This window comes from Vicugna pacos, chromosome 3 (genome assembly GCF_048564905.1).
Source record: "Vicugna pacos chromosome 3, VicPac4, whole genome shotgun sequence".
In the NCBI taxonomy this organism is placed as follows: Eukaryota; Metazoa; Chordata; class Mammalia; order Artiodactyla; family Camelidae; genus Vicugna; species Vicugna pacos.
The window spans coordinates 95,988,382-96,005,796 of NC_132989.1; the positions used below are offsets into that span (position 1 = coordinate 95,988,382).

General features: G+C 43.1%; 1 protein-coding gene across 6 annotated transcripts in view; it reads right to left on the reverse strand.

The window, feature by feature from the left end:
• The window catches only part of SPEF2 (sperm flagellar 2), a 157,094-nt gene that overhangs the window by 6,387 nt on the left and 133,292 nt on the right, over positions 1-17,415 (reverse strand). For 5 of the 6 annotated variants that reach the window (XM_072958782.1, XM_072958781.1, XM_072958780.1 and 2 more), the window contains 5 exons: positions 15,211-15,317; positions 14,332-14,514; positions 9,195-9,287; positions 6,533-6,712; positions 70-309 (listed from right to left, as the gene is read on the reverse strand). In XM_072958782.1, the coding sequence (XP_072814883.1) occupies positions 70-309; positions 6,533-6,712; positions 9,195-9,287; positions 14,332-14,514; positions 15,211-15,317 (803 nt within the window). The remainder of the gene's footprint in view (positions 1-69; positions 310-6,532; positions 6,713-9,194; positions 9,288-14,331; positions 14,515-15,210; positions 15,318-17,415) is intronic. The other variant, XM_072958783.1, reaches the window with a different exon arrangement.

Here is a 17,415-nt window from a genome sequence, read left to right on the forward strand (position 1 = left end):
ATATGCTTAATGTAGAGGGAAGCTTTTCTTTGGTCCAGGATGCCCCTTTTATAAAATAATCTAACCAACCTCTAAATAAACGTTCTCTGTCTTCTGAGGGCAGGCAAATCTGTTTGAGTCCTGCGTTTCGTTTCCTCCTCCAAACACTTTGAGCAACATTTCCATGGAAATCATTTCCGTGTTTGCATTTTCAGGGATTTCTTCTTCTTTTTCCTCCCCTTTCTCTTGTAATTCCTTTTCCTCACTTATAAAATTTTCCTTAGTTTCCAGATATTCCTCAACTGGACTCATATCAGTAAGGGAGGAGGTCTGTGCAATTAAATGAAGAGAACTTGAAATCAGACTGAAGTCTTTCCACTAAAAGAGATATTTAGGAAACACCAATTTTGACCCATACATTTTCTGCCCTGGGATGATAGTGTCCATCACAAACTAGCCAAACAAAGTTTAGACGTAAAATATGCTAGCTGCCCTGGAAATCATGTCAAAATCCCAGACCAATTCTGCTGGTAGTTTACAGAAGCCTCAGCGTGGGGTGTGTCTTTTTCACCTCTCCACATGCTCTGCGGACTTCCCTGCCAGCTCCATCATATTCCTCAGTAAAAGGACACTGGGATGAATTCATACAACAGCCATCAGACTTCTACACATGAAAATAGGTTTTTTAACAGGATGTGCTTTGGAAATTGCCTGTAGTCAAGAGGTTACAGCAAGTTCATTTCTCAAGCTTGGCAGATTCTAAAAGCTTTGAGAACATTTGTTTGGGTGCTGGAGGTTAGACCTGCCCAAACATTCAGAAAGTAAAATAGAAAACAAATGGAATATAGGCAGATTGGGATTTCTATTGCTGCTGTTTGAAACTTGGCAAGGAGCCATGCTCTCAGACACTGGCATTCTGAGTATGGGAAGGCGTCTGTTGTTTCTGTTGTAATTTCTTATGTAAAGCCTGAAAAATATTCCTACCCTTTGACCTAGTAATTATTGATCTAGGAATTAATTTTAAAAAAAATCATGTGAACAAAGACTTTCGTATATGGATATTCATTCATATTGAAACTTACAGCAAAAATAGAAAACCTACGATTCCCCAAATGGGGAAGGGTGACATCCATGATAGTACTGGTCTGTGACAGAACACTATGCTGCCCTGAACATTTTGGTTTAGAAGGATACCTAGTGACATGAGAAAACACTCACAGGATAAGTGCCAAAAGGAAACAGAACACAAAATAATAAATACACCAGGATCCTCACTGTCTTACATATATATACTTATTAATGAAAAAAAGAAACAGAGACATCACAGAATTAACAGTGGTTACCTCTGATTAGTGAAACAGGTGATTTCTTTTTCACTTTGATGTGTACTTTACAAATTCTCTATAGTAGATTTGTAATAAATGTGTGTTGCATGTATGTATTTCTGATGATGAGGTAATAGACATTTGGTGATTTGCCACAGGGAAAAAAGGGCATTTTCAGAATGTTGGCTGGCCAGACGTCAGAGAACACCTGAGTGCTGAATCTCTTTTATCCAGAGGATGGAAAAATGCTAATTTAGGCTTAAAATAAGAGGATGCTAAGGTCTGTAAACACTCAATTTAGTAGAAGCATTAAGTGTATAGACAGTGCAAGTTCTTTCCAAATAGTCATGATGTGTGCACCACGTATAAAAGAACTATAACACAGAACAAAACTAAGCCTCTGGTCATCGTAAGCCCAATTTGCAGGGATCAGTAGGGGCTGAGCGTGGTGTAATGAAGACAGGTTGCATTTGCTACAGCTCAGTGTGGTCACCTTGCTTTAGTTGGGTTTCTATATCCTTTGGTAAATTGGGAACTTAATCTAATTGTGGATGGTGGGGGGAGAATATTCTATCAGGTAAAGATTTTAGAATTAAGTATTATCTATCTATCTATCTATCTATCTATCTATCTATCTATCTATCTATCTAGCCTCTTCTCCATTTTAAACAATTGAAATGCTACTGGCAGAAATGTGAAACTAGCCTTTTTGCCTGCGCCGAGGAAGTTCGGAGATCATCACGCTGGCTACCCGTCAATAATTTCCCAGGGTGATAGAACATTTAGTACGGTAAAATGAACATAGTTGAGATGCAAAACATCTTGCTGAGTGAGTGAAGGATGAATGAACTTCTGCTCCGAGTGCAGCATGGGTGCTACGTGGACAAGGTAATGGCAGAACCTGAGGGTGAGCACATGACTAACTGAGCTGGCTCAGCAGGTGATAACAAAATTAAATAGAGAAGGAACCTGGTCTCTGCACTGTTTCTGTAACTAGAGAGGACCCAACTTCTCAAAGACTTGAGATAATCATCATGGGATAAATGGATTTTTAATTTTAGCCAAAAGATAACAATGTAAACGTTCGAAAGATTAGAGTGAAGAATCCTTAACTTATTAACATCAGAGGATGCTTTGTAAATGTTTGCTGTTTTTGCTCTCTAGGGGGTTGGGGCAGAATAGACTTAGTGGCTCAGTGGAAGCGGTGGGGGGTGGGGAGGCAGGCCACAATGAGGACCACAGGAGCCAGCTCAGCATCCTGGTGGGACTGCAGGGTGTGCATGACAGGGGGCTCTCTCCAAAAGACAGCTCTGAAAGATCACAACTGTGAATGTGGGTGTATGAGCAAAGCCAGGGATGCCAGTTTGGAGAAAAGCCAGGGCTTCTGAATGAGCAGTTATTAGCGGTATCAAAACTCGGTGTGAGTCACATTATCATCTCAGCAGCGAGGCAGGCTGCAGCGCTAGCAAACCCCTCATCACACTTGGCTAACTCTCAGAGGCAGCTCTCAAGGACTCCCAGCAAAAGTGCCCCAGGATGGTGCCTGACCACGCGGCCCCATCATTCAGCCCGTTCAGTCCCACATCGCAGAGGGCAGAGCAGAAAGGCAGTCCTTGGCACTAACAGGAACAAAGCATCAAAGAGCAGAACTGAATGAAAATGTGTAGTTTTCGAATCCCAAGGCCTCAAACCATCTCTGCCAATATGCTTTACCAAGAGCCTTAAACTGTGGGAGAGTCAAGCTCACAATTTACTAAATTCCAATATCATAACCCCCACAGCCCACAGGCCAGAATGAACCATTTTCTCAAATGTCAACTTATCGGAAACTTCACGAGGACTAGGGCGTGCTCATGAGTGCTTTGTTCTCGAGTTTCTTTTAAATGACCTGAGAAGCCGTGCATTTAAACAGGAGGTCTGTGCCACATTGACAAAACAGCGTGTGTAGCAGATATAGAGTAAGGAAGAATCAAATATTGGGGGAGATTTCCAGTTGTTTATTTGGAAAGCAGAAGCCAAGACCCCATTCAATGTCTTGGGGTGAATACTGATCTGTTGGAGACATTATTTCTGAGCAGGCTCATTGTGGCTTCTTGGGATAAAGTTGCCCAGGAAACTAGAACATGGTTGGAAAGGCTACCGAAACAGGGCATCTTTGGAGGCAGGGGGGTGAGGACCAAGAGTGGGCAAGAATGAGGGAAGTGGGTGGATACTGCACTTTCAAAGCTCCTAGGGTTCACTCCAAGCCAGAAGCAGCCCTATGTGTGGGGCATGTGACAGACCTCGACTCCATCCCTTGCCCCTCACCTCGGTTCCATCTCTGCTGTGCACTGGCAATGGGACGGTTCTTGTGCAGTATCCTTGGGCTGTAAAGGGCTCTTGAGAGAAGAACTCCAGAGGGCTGCTTCCTGGGTGAGGCACTAGCTCATGGTGAGTGATCTGACCGGGTCAGGGACGGAAGGGATGCAGTGCCTTCTTGTGCTAGCTGGCCTGGCTGCTACCCACTCAGCTGGCTGTCTGCTGCTATGGCAACAGTTCTAGCACTTTTTTTTCCTGGTCTTTCTGGCTCATTACAGCCTCCTGAACCCTGCTATTGCCTCTGCCTGGAATGTCCACTCTCCTCTGCTCTACGCTGGAGTCTGGATTCCATCCTTTCCTTCTCTTCTCCTCTTTCCCGGCCATGTTTGCAAACATTTATTGAGCACTTGCTATGTACGTTGTTGCACACTTGCTACTTCGGAGGACACAAAGATGGATAACAAGTTGTCTCCAGCTCAAGGTAGAAATGACAGCAGTAGGATTCAATAGATAAATAGCCTCTGCCTGAATTCTTAGTGTCCTCACTTCCCTCCTTTACCCCTTATAGTCTGTTCTGTATAGGGATATATTTTAAATCAAATGACCATGCTCCAGTGACTTCTCATCTCATCTGTTTGGCAGAGTCAAAGCCAAGGTCCCTCCAGTGGCCCTCAGAGCTGTTTCCTCCTCACTTTTCTCTCCTGCTACTCTCCTCCAGCTCAGTCCTCTCTGACTACAAAGGCTGACTTGCTGTTCCTTGGAATACACCAGGCACGACCCCACTTTAGGGCTTTTGCATTCACCACGGTATTCACTTAAAATGCTCTTCCTCCAGAGATCCGCAAGGCTCTCTCCTTCACCTCTTCCAGGCTTCTGCTTATGCCTTTTCACAGAGAGATCTTGGGCACCCTATTTAACACAGCAACTCCTGCCCAGACTCCTGTATTTTTACCTACATTCTTTTTTTTTTTCCCTGTAGCCTTTATCATCATTTGCTGTTGTCTCTATTTTACCCGCTTTAGCCTCAGGTCAAGGGTGGCTCCTGGCACACAGAGGTGCTGCGTAAGTGTTTGTTGAATAAATGTGTGTGTGCACGTGATGGTGCTCAGTCCTGCTGGAGAGGATCTGAACAGAAACGCGGCGCTGGGGAGAGAGCACTCAGTGTGTCAGGGGAAGCTTTAGGAATGAAACGGCAGTTGAAATAGGCCTTGGATACTGGAGGAGCCGCAAACCCTTCGAGATGAGACGAATAGCAAGAGCAAAGACAGGGAGACAGCAAAGAAGGCACAGACCCCTCTTTTGATCAGCAAGGCTCTGTGCTAATCTGTCCTTTATTCTGTGCTCCCTCTGCCTTTGGGCCATCGCTCTCTCATTCTTGCCTGTGTGGATGGGGCCGTTAGATAGAATCCCTTCAGGGGAACAAATGTGGCTTCTTCTGTAGCTTTTGCAGAGCACGGGGCTACACAGAGGGTATGATGCACAGAGCTAATTGAAGAATTAACTGATTGCTGTGCTCAGTGGAAAGTTTACTGAGCTATGTGGCAGTAATGCAGGTTCAGGGAGGCAGAACAGGATAGGCGGCCCCACCCCGCCCACAGGGCGCCCAGGGTCCAGGCAGGGAGCTGACCCTGAGGATGTGGTTGTCGATGAGAAGTATCGAGAAGAGAGAGGCACAGCGGGCTGTGGGAACCTAGGGCAGGGTGCCTGCCCGCCCCGGACGTTCCCCGGACGACAGACATTTAGTTGAGACCTCAAGTCAGGCTATGACCCCTGCCAGAGTCGAGTTCAGGAGGCCCAGTCTGTGAGGAGATGCAGCATCGTCCCTGGGAAAGGGGCAAGTGCAGTCCCCGTGAAGACAGACCCCCTCTAACCCTTCATTTATTTGGGGACAGTTAAATGGTCTAAGAAGGCAACGTTCTTGAGTGAAAGTAATAACCCCTTGCAGAACTTTGTTGTCGTGTCAGTGTTAAAGTGCGTCTACAGCACATGGGGTCGAAGAGGCCTGAGTCGTCAGCTTACTCGGTGTCAGTCTGAACTCACTCTGGCCCCAAGGGAAGGACATCCCCTCCTGGCCATCTGCTCGAGGCTAGCATTTTGGGCTGTATCCCAAAGAGTCTATTTCTTCCTTAATGTGAAAGTTGTCACAGTAACTTCCCATTGTTTCTCAGAGAGCCCAGCACACTCTGTTCTGACAACCATGGGCAACCGGGACATCTAAGGAGTCTGAGCCGGGCAGCACCTCTCTCCCCGCCGTGTCCGCAGAGAAGGACAGAACAAAGCATTCCATCGTGAGTGCCACAGCTCTGTCCCCAAAAGGTCATGCCAACAGGCACCGAATGAGCACATTATTCAGTACCCTGTTCTGAGGCTTTTCCACCCCCAAAAGCCAGGGAATCTCAACCCTTTAGAAATCCACAGCGGGGTGTGAGATTTTCTTAAATATTCAGTTCTTTTGTCCCTGGATGTAGGTGATACAAAGTGTCTGTGGAGTTCAGGTGGCCAGGTTTTGGCCTGAGACACTATCAAGCGTCACATCTACGTGGCCTCTGTCTCAGTCCTGAACTTGTTTTGCACAGAATTTCCACACAGTGTGACAAGCAGACTGCGTTGATACCCAGTTCTTTTTCATTTATCAGGATTAACACTTCATGTAAACTAAAGGCTGACCTTTACAGAGCAACTTTGATTCCACCAAGAAATTCTGAACAAATTTCAATTTACTACAGAAGCATTTTTTTGGGTAATGGGTCCCTAGTTCTTAGGGACCAATCCGGTAGAGTAAGGTTTTATCAAAGATCTAGTTAAGCACTGTGTGAGGAACTTGGGAAAATACAGAGATGAAAAAAATGGAGTCTTTGCTGTTAGAACTTTAGGGTCTTCTGGCATCCCCTCCCGACCCCAACGCTGGTCTGTTTCTGGAACCCAATTACCTTTTCTGCAACAACAGCAGGCACTTTGATTGGCTGGAAGACGTGAGTCCCAATGGCCACACTGAGGGCCCGGTAGACCCCTTCCGTACTGTCCGGATGGCAAGAAAAATAGAGCAGCATCTGTGTGTAGTCAAGCTGGGGTGGCTCCTTCTCATGGTCAGCAAATAGCCTAAAGAAAAACTGTCACACAAAAAGAATTTCAACCAAAGATAAAACACGGCTACTAGAACATTCAAGTGGAGATGTCCAGTAGGCAGCGGTATCCAGGAGCTAACGTTGGAAGAGAGAGGTTTGGAACAGAAATAGATACTTGGGATTTGTCAGCAAATAGCTAGTATTTCAAATCGTGAACTTGGCATCAACACATATTAACAGCCCAACATAAGAGAAGGATTTCACATGGACAGATGGTGAGGAGAAGAGATTGACACAAAACCTGTGCATCTGAATATGAGGAAATTTAATTGCCTTTTCTCAGGTAATCCCTGAGGACTTTTACTCTGGAATAGTCAGTCATGCTTGGCGTTGCGTGGAAAACTAGGCAGCCGGGACTCGGCTGAACCTCATCAGTTATAAGGAAGTGTGTTGTCACTGTCAGGGGACAATGATGTGATTGCAACACAGACACGTCTTGGGGCTCCTTTTTTGGATGCAACTGGACTTTTCATTCAGTATCTGGGACTCTAAGGTCATCCAAGCCCATGCACAATGGTAATGGCCTGTCTCTAGGAGCCCTGCCGACCCTGGGCCACAGAGAACGCAGATGACAAAGCAGGGGAGCTTGGTGCGGCCCTAGAGTGTAGCTAAGCCCTCTTCTTAAGAGGATACAGAGGCCCCGGGAGGTGAAGGGACCTGCTCCAGGTCTTACAATGAGTCATGGAAGAATGGGGAACAGATCCCAGGGAGCCTGGCCTTCAGAATTCCTCTGCACGGGCTATTTCCCCCAGATTTGGTCTTTGCTATTCTAAGTACAGCCCCCCGAGTAAACTTATAATATTGCCTTATGTTTTTGCTTTGCACACCTTCCTTAGCATGGTGACCGTTAACCATCATTTAACCATCTATAGTTTGCATGGTTAGCTTCTGTTTAGGTGACACTTACACAGGGCTTGCTATAGGCCAGTCACTGCTCTAAAAGTACCACACATATGAGTTCACTCTGCCCAACAACCCCGGCAGAGAGGGATGAGAATAAGCCACGGCCCAGAGAGGTTAGGCAACGCCATCAAGATGTCACAGCATGTCAGCTGTGGCATCTGTGCTTTTAATCCCAGCTGAAGAGCATTAAGATTTATGTAGTGCAGAGACAGATGGAAAACTACACTGCTTTCTGTCCTCTGGACATCACACACACCCACAGCTGTCAGCTGTCCTTCATGCCATCAGAGCACTTCCATCTCAGGCTCCATGGTCCTGCCTCTGTCCCCAGTTTACTCCTTTCCTCCGTGTCATTTTCCAGCAGTTTGGGCAGCAGCAGCAGGTGGGAGCCACCCCCTTCCTTGGTACCCAAAGGCCCTTTCCTGCGTCACTGCCTCCCAGTCCTCAGGGCTGATTTCTGCCTTTATTGGCTCCATAAGCAATGCCCTGATGGACATTTCTAGAAACTTCTGGCTGAAGGGGAAAGTGCTTTTTCCTTGGCATCTTATTCAGACTGCTGGCCTTCTTCTCAAGGAATGAAGAAATTGTTTATGTTGCGGGCAGATTTATTCACAGAATCATGAAGAGATGTCTTCCAAAGCTTTCCAGGAGAATTGATGTCAGTTCTCCATTTATTAAAAAAAATACAAAAAAACAACCACCAAAACAAAAATGTGCCCCTGCAACTGCCAGCCTCATGTCTTGGACTTTTTTGGTGACTCCCTGACCCCTTTCTTTGACCTACTCTCCTGCCAGCATCTAGCAGAGATGCTCAAAGGAAATGCGTCCAGTGGAAGGGAACTGTTCATTTTCAGATTCTAACTGGAGTCATGCACTGCAGTTTTGAACTAAGGGCTGGCTGGAAATTGACTAATCGATACACATAGTTTGCTGTGATGTCTAAATCTACCATTCAGCTTTTCTTGTAGCTTATTGAGTTTGGATGTGTTACATCTATGTTTTATATTTCAAACAATTCTACTGAAGTCAGAGTGGGCTTTAGATTTTAAGGTCTTGCATTCTATTTTGGCCTCAGGGCTAGAAATGAATGATAATAATAATAATAATAATGATATTTTTGATAATAATAATCTGATGGGTCATGGGCAATACTGTACGCAAATCCTTAGAATGGTAGTCAAAATGAAAGAGAAATGAGCAAAAACATGTATTGGTAAAAGGCATTCCTATCCAAAGCTTTTAGAATTGGAAGGTCACTTAGAGAAAAATGTATTCAGTAACAGCTTATTTGCCAGATGAGGAAGGTGAAACTCAGAGGTAATGGATACTGTCCAAGATCACACAGAGAATTAATAGGACTCTGTCTAAGATTTTGGCCCCTATCTCCTCCCCAGATTCCTCTGCACTGCTACCTTAGTGAATATTAAACTCTGCACTGTGAGGATCCAGCAAAGGAGCTGGGGGTGAGAATAGAATCTAAAACTAATTACACAGGTGGAAGAAAAGCCAAAGAAACTGGTCAATGTTACATAGTACTACACTTTTTAAAGATCGCAATAATTACCTCTATAAGATGCTCCTGCCTGTTGAATGGCAAGGGTTCAAGAGGATTTTCTGGAATTTTTATATCTTCATCTCCCATAAACCACAGGCCAGCCTATACAAAAAGGAGAATCATTAAAGTTATGCTGAGATGCAACTGCTCCTCTAAGAGCCAGGGACTGAATCCCTTCTTTGCAGGTGTCTAGGGCAGTGGTCTCCCAAGTAGGGTGAAGAAATCATGGGGACGGAGGAGAAAATACTAGGAACTTCCATTCACATTTGTTTGATCTCGTTCTTTAATAATTTTTATTTTTAAAAATTAGAGAATGGGTATGATGTATGAGTGCAGTAGTACGTGTGGCTAATGTACAAATGAAAACCCACACACTGGGCGTGCTAGCTGTATTGAACTGTTGGAGCCTGTGGTGACACTTGACAGTCCCTGCCCTAGACGATGCTTGCACAGCAAAACTTCAAAGGGGTCTGTGCCTGTCACACTAGCTCCCATTCTACGTGTCCTGTTTGTGCTGCTATCTGTCCTTGGAACCCAGCGTGGTGCTGGGGCACAAGGTTGATGCCGGAAAATCTTTGCTGAGGGAGTGACTGACTGACTCAAGAGCTCAATGGACTTCTTTTTAATGACAAACCTCGTTCTCAGCCCACATCTGACATCAATGAGCAACTCTCTTGGTTCCCACTTGGCAATGCCTCTCCCCTCTCTCCCCTCCTCTCACTCTCACTGCTGCCATGCTGGTTTCGAGTCTCAAGCCTCTGTCATGGGCCACTCCAGCAACCCTGGAGCCGTCTTCATTTCCTGTCTCCTTCTTATTCATTTCAGCTCATATCATGTGACCATATCAACTTGCTCAAGGCTTTAATCTTGTCATGTCATTCTCTGCTCAGAACCATCCTCTCACTTTTGCTCACATCATCACTCCTACTTGAGGTGACTTCCTGTCCACTAATGTAAACCTATCCATCTTTCCAGATCCAGCTTAGATCACACCTCCTCAGGGAGGTCCTCCTTGATCTCTCCTCTAAGCTCCAATTTGACTTGTTCATACTACACATTTGGCATTCAGTCCATTTCTTTGGGTGTTCTCATTCATGTCTGCAATTGACCATCAGGGAAAACAGTACCACCAGGAAGAGTGGAAGGACCTTCTAAACCACAAGGCTTTGGGAAGATCCTCCAGGAGGATATTACTTTAGTGGTGAAGCCAGATTAGCCCTACACCAAAGGATGCTCTGGACCCATCCTTACAAACCTTAAGGCAACCTTGGAAGGATAAAACTGACTGCAAGTAACATTTCTGCTTGCCTGACAATATTTCAAGGTATATAAAATTTGGTACCTAACAGTGTAAAATTAAAACATCTGGCATCCTATATAAAGTTACTAGGCGTCCAAAGAAGCCAGAAAATCTAACCTACAGTCAGAAGAAACATCAATCAGAAGAAACAAACACAGAAATACACAGATAACGGAATGAACAGACAAGAACGTTCATTTAGCTACTCCAAATATATTTCGTTTGTTCAAGGAGATAGAGAAATATGCACACAATGAAGAAAGAAATGAAGGATATATATAAAAAGACACAAGCTTCAAGAGAAAAAGTACATTTGAAATAAAAAATACACTGGATTGTATTAATAATATTTGACTCTGCAAAAGAAATGATCAGTGACCTGGAAGATGAAGAAGTAGCTACGAATGCAAAATAAAGAACAGAGAGGGAAAAAGACTGGAAAAAACTGAATCAAGCATCAGTGAGCCGTGGGACGAACATGTGATTGGATTTTGAGAAGGGATGGGGCTACATAGAAAATATTTGGGAAAAAAGAAAATCCTGACAACTTTCCAAATTTGACAAAAATTACAAACCCACATATTCAAGAAGCTCAGTGAACCCCAAGCAAAAGAAATGGTCCGAAAACCACAGTGAGAGAAATACAATAATCAACTTGCTGAAAATCAATGATAAAGAGGAAATACTAAAAGAAGCTAGAAAGGAAAAAAAAGAAAAAAGAAACAGAGAGGAATTCTACCCTGCCCCCATTTTTCAACCATCAATTTCATATCCAAATTGTTTCAATGCACAGGAATTTTCCCTGATTCTTAAACCCAAGAATTCATTCATATTAGATTTTTTTTAAAAAAGGTGATATTTTATAGATTAGGAAACTGTTTCAAAGTGTTTCACATACGAGAGGCCCACTTGAGAAAGAAAAGAGAACGGAATTAGAGAACAACTTATGTTTTTTAAAAAGTCATCCCTGAAATTTCAGCAATGTGAAAAGTTCAGTGTGTATGGTAGGGCTGGGTTTAAATTCATAAAGCAAGGTTCGGTCAACCACATCCTGTCTCACTGGATAATCAGGTGATTCCTCCTTAAAATATGGAAATGTCCTTCGTACTCTTTTGCTAAAACAGGGCCAAAGAATTTTAGGTTATTTTACTTTTCCTCAAAGAGTTAGCGCCGCACTGTTTGGACCCTAGAACATCGGGCTCATCAAGCCTCACAGTAACGTGCATCCTCACCGGCAGAGGATGAGCCGAGAGCTCAGCATCAAAGAATTCTACATGAGTGTGACTAAACGTGCACATGCGACACAGGTGAGCGTGCAACAGCTGCAGCCGGGGTGGGAGCAAAGGCAAATGAGATGCACTTTTATGCTCGCATTGCTGAGCTGAAGTACCCAGCCTGGCTGTTAGAGCAGGCAGGTAGCTAGATATGAGCAGAGAAAGGGGGACATGGGCAAATGATAGACAATCACACATCTTGTAAGCAACAGGGGTCCTGGGACAGACCAAGAAAAACAGGATCCTCTGGACTAATAAAAAACATAACTTCTGGGTTGATACATATCCTGGAGGCAGAAGGGTGGGGCAGGCAGGAATCCCCACCATCTGAACGTAACCTTTTGTTCATTATGACCTCATCCAACTTCCCAATCAAGACTAAATAAGGATGAAAAATCCCTCCTCCCCACCTGGGAAGGTGGAGCTGGGATGAAGATCAGGAAAGATGACCCCAAACCCCTCCCCACCAATGAATATTCTGCCCATTCATTTTTACACTCATATAACGAGCTTGCCAGGGAAACTCAGGGCAGCCGCCCACCTGGTTTGCCTGCTCTTTTCTTGAGAGCGTACTACTTATCTCTTAATACATCCTTGCTTTGCTTTCTTGTCTCTGAATTCTTTCTGCTACAAGACAAGAACCTCTTGACCCCAACATGATGAGCTGTACAAATGCTGCATCTCGTTCCATTTTAGAAGCTGGGGAAACCAGCACACTCTTAAGTGGCTGTTGCGGTGAACTTGTAATTAGTCCAAAGAAAAGAAAAAAGACAAAATAAAAAGCAGAGTAGGGAGCCCTCCCCCCACCCCCCGGGGGACTTCATTTCAGCAAAGCAGATGTATTACTTTACGACTCTAAGGTGGCATTTCCGACAAAGCATAAAGTTTTGCCCTAGAAGCTGTTCTGACATTCCCATAAAGATCTGTGTGGGTGTGATCTGGTGAGTGCTGGAAATCTGTGAGTCACGTGGGGAGGTCTAGCGGGCCTCTCCAAAGGGCCTTCTCGTCCTGGGCCTCCTGAGGAGTGGGGACGGGTGGGCCAGGGGAGAGGTCAGAGCTCAGAAATCAACTGCTCCCAAAACACAGGAGGTGTTCTAATAAGTATTTCTGAGTTTCAATTTAATGCAGTGACCAACTTTCTCTAAGAAATTCATACCTTTGGTAAAGGGAGCTTTCTGGTTTTGCTCAGCACTTTGGTGCAAATTTCCAACACCTGTGTTCATCTCATGTTTGTGCAAAAAGATGTTTAAATCAATATCCTGTGTTAATTGGCATAAACTGTAAAGAGCAAAGGCTGGTATTTTCACAAGTGCCCACTTTTTAAAATCTTAAGCTGACAACAAAATAGAATATGTTTTGCTCTGATGTTTATGTTTTAAACAAAATCACTTTTGCAAGTTGTTAAGTCCAGATCAAGCACAATGAAAGAACCCACAAATTGCTCTACTTGGGAAGCGAATCAGAGCCCAGTCAGCTAGGCACCTTTCTTAATCAGCCTTGAAGAACCCCCTCAGTGTGTAAGTGCCATTTCCTCCGGCTCAGCTGTGCGCATGGGAATCTCAGGGCTGGCGATGAGCACATCTTCCGTTAATTAAGGAAGAAAAGAGAAGCAGGAAGGGATGTGATCTTTCGATGATGAAATTTATCTGAGATACAGGTACCCAGAGATCATTGCCCTGTTTCAAATTTAGCACCTTATAAAGTTTCCAGCTTTCCTATCTACCAGCAAAGTGACTTGGTGAGTGCTAGGGTGGGTTCAATTAGGAGACGATAAATAAGTCACTCAGGCCCTTCTTAGTTATGGCATTCCATTCTCACTCCTTCGTCACTCAAACTTCTCAAAATGAATTGACTACTCTTACCTGCACTTCCTAAGACCTATTCATTTCATCTACCCTCTGCAATTTGTGTTCTGTACTCCATCAAAATTGCTCTGCTGAAGGTCACCAGATACATCCTACCTGCAAGTCAGGTATCCCCTTACTGGATTATCCATCACTTTACACACTTCCTCCGGGTGATCTTGTCCATTCATAAATTTAACAACTGCCTATGTGGTAGTGACTTGTTTCTCCATCTGCCATATCAGATGGGATGTTTCTGTCTTGCATTTCCCACAGACATTTCACACTCAACTTGTCTGAAACCATCTAATCATTCACCACACTCGTGATTGAAGGAAAAAAAAAATGCCCCTTTTCCTGTGTTCATTGCAACTGTTGTTGCTACTCCTAGAATATTAGGTCTTGAGCAATGGGCTTATTAAAAGCTCTGTAGGTGCTTCTGATGTACAGCCAAGGTTAAGAACGATCTAGAAACTGCTCAGGAGGACAATGAAGTTTGTGTGACTTCTTTCAGAACTTTTAGCCCTCCAAGCAGTTCTGACTCTTTCAGACCCTTCCCTGGGGATGGAAGCCAGACTTCTGCCTGGGACCTGACAGTGCCTGTGCTGTCCCTGGGCGCCTAGACATGGGCCAGGATCCCTGGCACTGTGAAGTCAGTGAATAATACACTTCTTAGGTCAAAAGCAGTCTGGTATGATCAGTGTCACTAGCTGCTGGCTGGTAGCAACCTGCATATACTGCTCGAAAGTGACTGTGCCCAGCTGCTCCTCATCCACAGCCTTGAACCTCTGCAGGGTCTCCAGGAGCTCCTCCTCCAGAGGGATGGGCCAAGGCAGCGCCGTTAATAACAAGAATTTCCGCCAGTCCACGAACTCTGAGTTTATGACCAATAAAGATGCTAACTCCTGCAACTAGAAGAAAACAGGAAATGCCAATGGAATATTTGTATGACTCTCAGGTGACCCTCTACCTCCTCGTGTTTCTTAGTAAAAGATTTCGATGAAGGAAGTAAGGTTTTAGCTTGGCCAGTAGAGCGAGTTCTGACTTTTGTTCCCTCAGGTCCTACCAACCGATCCACACCAGACAGAACCTGAAAAGTGTTTCACTCCTCATTTCCTCGATATTTGTATTTTCTGCTTACTGTTATGCAACAAATTAACACTTGCGACTGTTGTACACTATGCACCTCTTCAACAGAGGAGGAATGAAGAGGATGGTTACCAGGGCTCCACTGGTTGTGGGGAAATACTCCTTAACCTCTTCGTCACCTGATGCATTCCTAAGGAACAGAATATAATGCAGAGAAGGAACTGCCAGAATCGCCTACTATTACTAGTTAGGCTCATTGCATCCGGTGGTAATAGGTACGACCTCATGGGTGGAGCCTCATGGTCTCTGTAACGTTTCATCGACAGTCAGCATCATTGCTCATTTTCCAAACTGAGCATGCACACACTATGATCTGAACTTGCAGTTCATTCAGGTCCTACTGGCTGCCTGCTAAATGTCAGATACTGTGCAAGTATGGGTTATTTTAAAATTACTGACTTATTGATCAAACAAGAAGAATGCTCAAAACTTGAAACCCCAGCAAAAATGAAGCTTACTTCAGGTTGAGTGAGGTGCATCCAACTACTAGGAAAGTTGTTTGTTCCAAGGCTGAGGGTTGTCAAATCCAGCAGAATGTCGGCAAATGCTTTATGTCCTATTATGCCTACAATACAATGAAAAATATCTTTTCAGTTTTTATTACATGGCAGGGATTTGTTTCTTTTGCTAAAGTAGAATGAGTAATGGATATTCATGTAATTACTTTTTCCATATAATTTAAAACTGTAACCCTTAGAGAAACAGAAGACAGTCTGAACACCTAAAAATAACAATCAGTTTCCTGATGCTCTCTCATTATTGTTTCTCAGTTTATTACTTGGCTGAATAATAAATCATTCCAGATTGCACAGAATACTGAGACTTTATATTTTAGTTTGGAGTCTTTGAACTTTTACTCAGAATAGGTTGAATTAAAAAAAAAAAAAGACTCCAAGGGTTTCTATTATACAGGAGGGCACAAGAGTAAAACGTTTTGGTAAATATGGGATAAAGGTGTTTCAAATGCATGCAAATCACCACTGTGATCAAGGTAACACATTTATCCTCATTTTACTTTTTTAAGTCAGAATATATTTGTTTTTATAACTGTAGGGAGACTACTGGATTGGAAGTGCTAATTTAATCATCTAATTGGCTCAAATATTCTGACATATTTTATAAAAGATCACTAACTTCTTTTTTAAAAATCACTAACCTTTTAAACACTTTGCTCTTGAACACTAATCTACTTTGAGTCTGTTTAGGCTGTTGCTTACTTGAAGTTGCATGCACATGCATTAAAAACAGAAGTAAGGAAGCAAAATAAATGCATCTACTTAAAAAATGCCTAACTCCTATAGCAGAGGTACCTTCTAGAGCCAGGAGACACTCTTACATGTACTGGGGTATCTTTCCAGTCCAGAGTATAGAGCTTTTCTTCTTTGTTTAGGTATAAAAAGAGTAAAAAATAGATGTAGAATCTCAAGTTTTTCTTCTTGTATTTGTGTTTTTAGCATTTCTAAAGTCCAGCATGAACTTTATAATTTCCTCTAACCTTTGGGAAAATACAGCAATCCTTTAAAAAATTTCAGTGGTTCAAACCAAATTTACAAGTTTGAGATACTTTTCTGGTAGCAAGAGCAGAATCTTCCTTTCTTTGATATAACTAGCCATCCAGTAGGTTGTTCAGAAATAAATTGTCTGTTTTGATCAAACCTGAGTATCCAATTTTACAGAGATGAGAACACTTTCCCAGGTAGTGGAATTTTTGTTAAAATGATCTTTATATGATACCACATTGGTTTTCAGATATGTTAGAAATAAATCATTCATGTTCCTCAAGATGAAACCATAAATAAACTCAATTGAAACTGAAAAGGCTCAAAGTATTTAAAAATTCTGGTAGTTAGGTAAAATATTTCCACTGTCTCTACTGGCTATGGCGCATGCAAAGTGTTGTAGGAAAATATTTTCAGTTTATATAGGAATGATTTATCTGGGGGCTTTAGTGTGAAATGTGACAACTATTTTAATCTTTGGCCTTGTTATTTAAATGAACGAGGCATGTCATGAAATGACTTTCACATAAAATGCAGTAACAGAAACAGATAAGCTTATAAATCTTGTTTAAGAATCAAAACAAAGCTCTCTTTCAATTTGGTTGTAAGTTAGTCACCTAATGCAATCATCATTTAGAATTATCCAGGAAAAATAGACCTAAATGAACTCAGATCCTAATCCTAGTCTAGTAACCCTCTGCAATATCTCTCAGAAGGATTACATCAAAATAACACCATTGCTTGGAAGTATACACTTCACCCAAAGAATGTGAAATCATGTGTGAATAGACACCTAGAATTAGAAAGTTAGAGGAAAACCCATCTTTGGATTTTTGCTCTGTAAGTCTGGAAGATGCCAAATGCTTTTCATTTTCAATGTGAAGACTAGTGACTTTTAAGTTTCAGGCTTTTGAAAATAGGATTTGTTTTTGTTTTTGCTTTTGTTTTTGCTATGCTCAATGAAGAGGTCAACATTTGTCACATCACTGATCACTTTCATAATGGCTCTCTGAGTTTGATGAACAATCCGAATTAGGTCTTGAGTCAACAGTTGAAGATGATGTTCTTGTATTCCATAAACGAATGGCTTTCCTGGGGTCAAAGTTATTAATGTCTGGAGAACTCAGCTGAATTATCAGGAGATCCGTCATACATTCAGCCTTG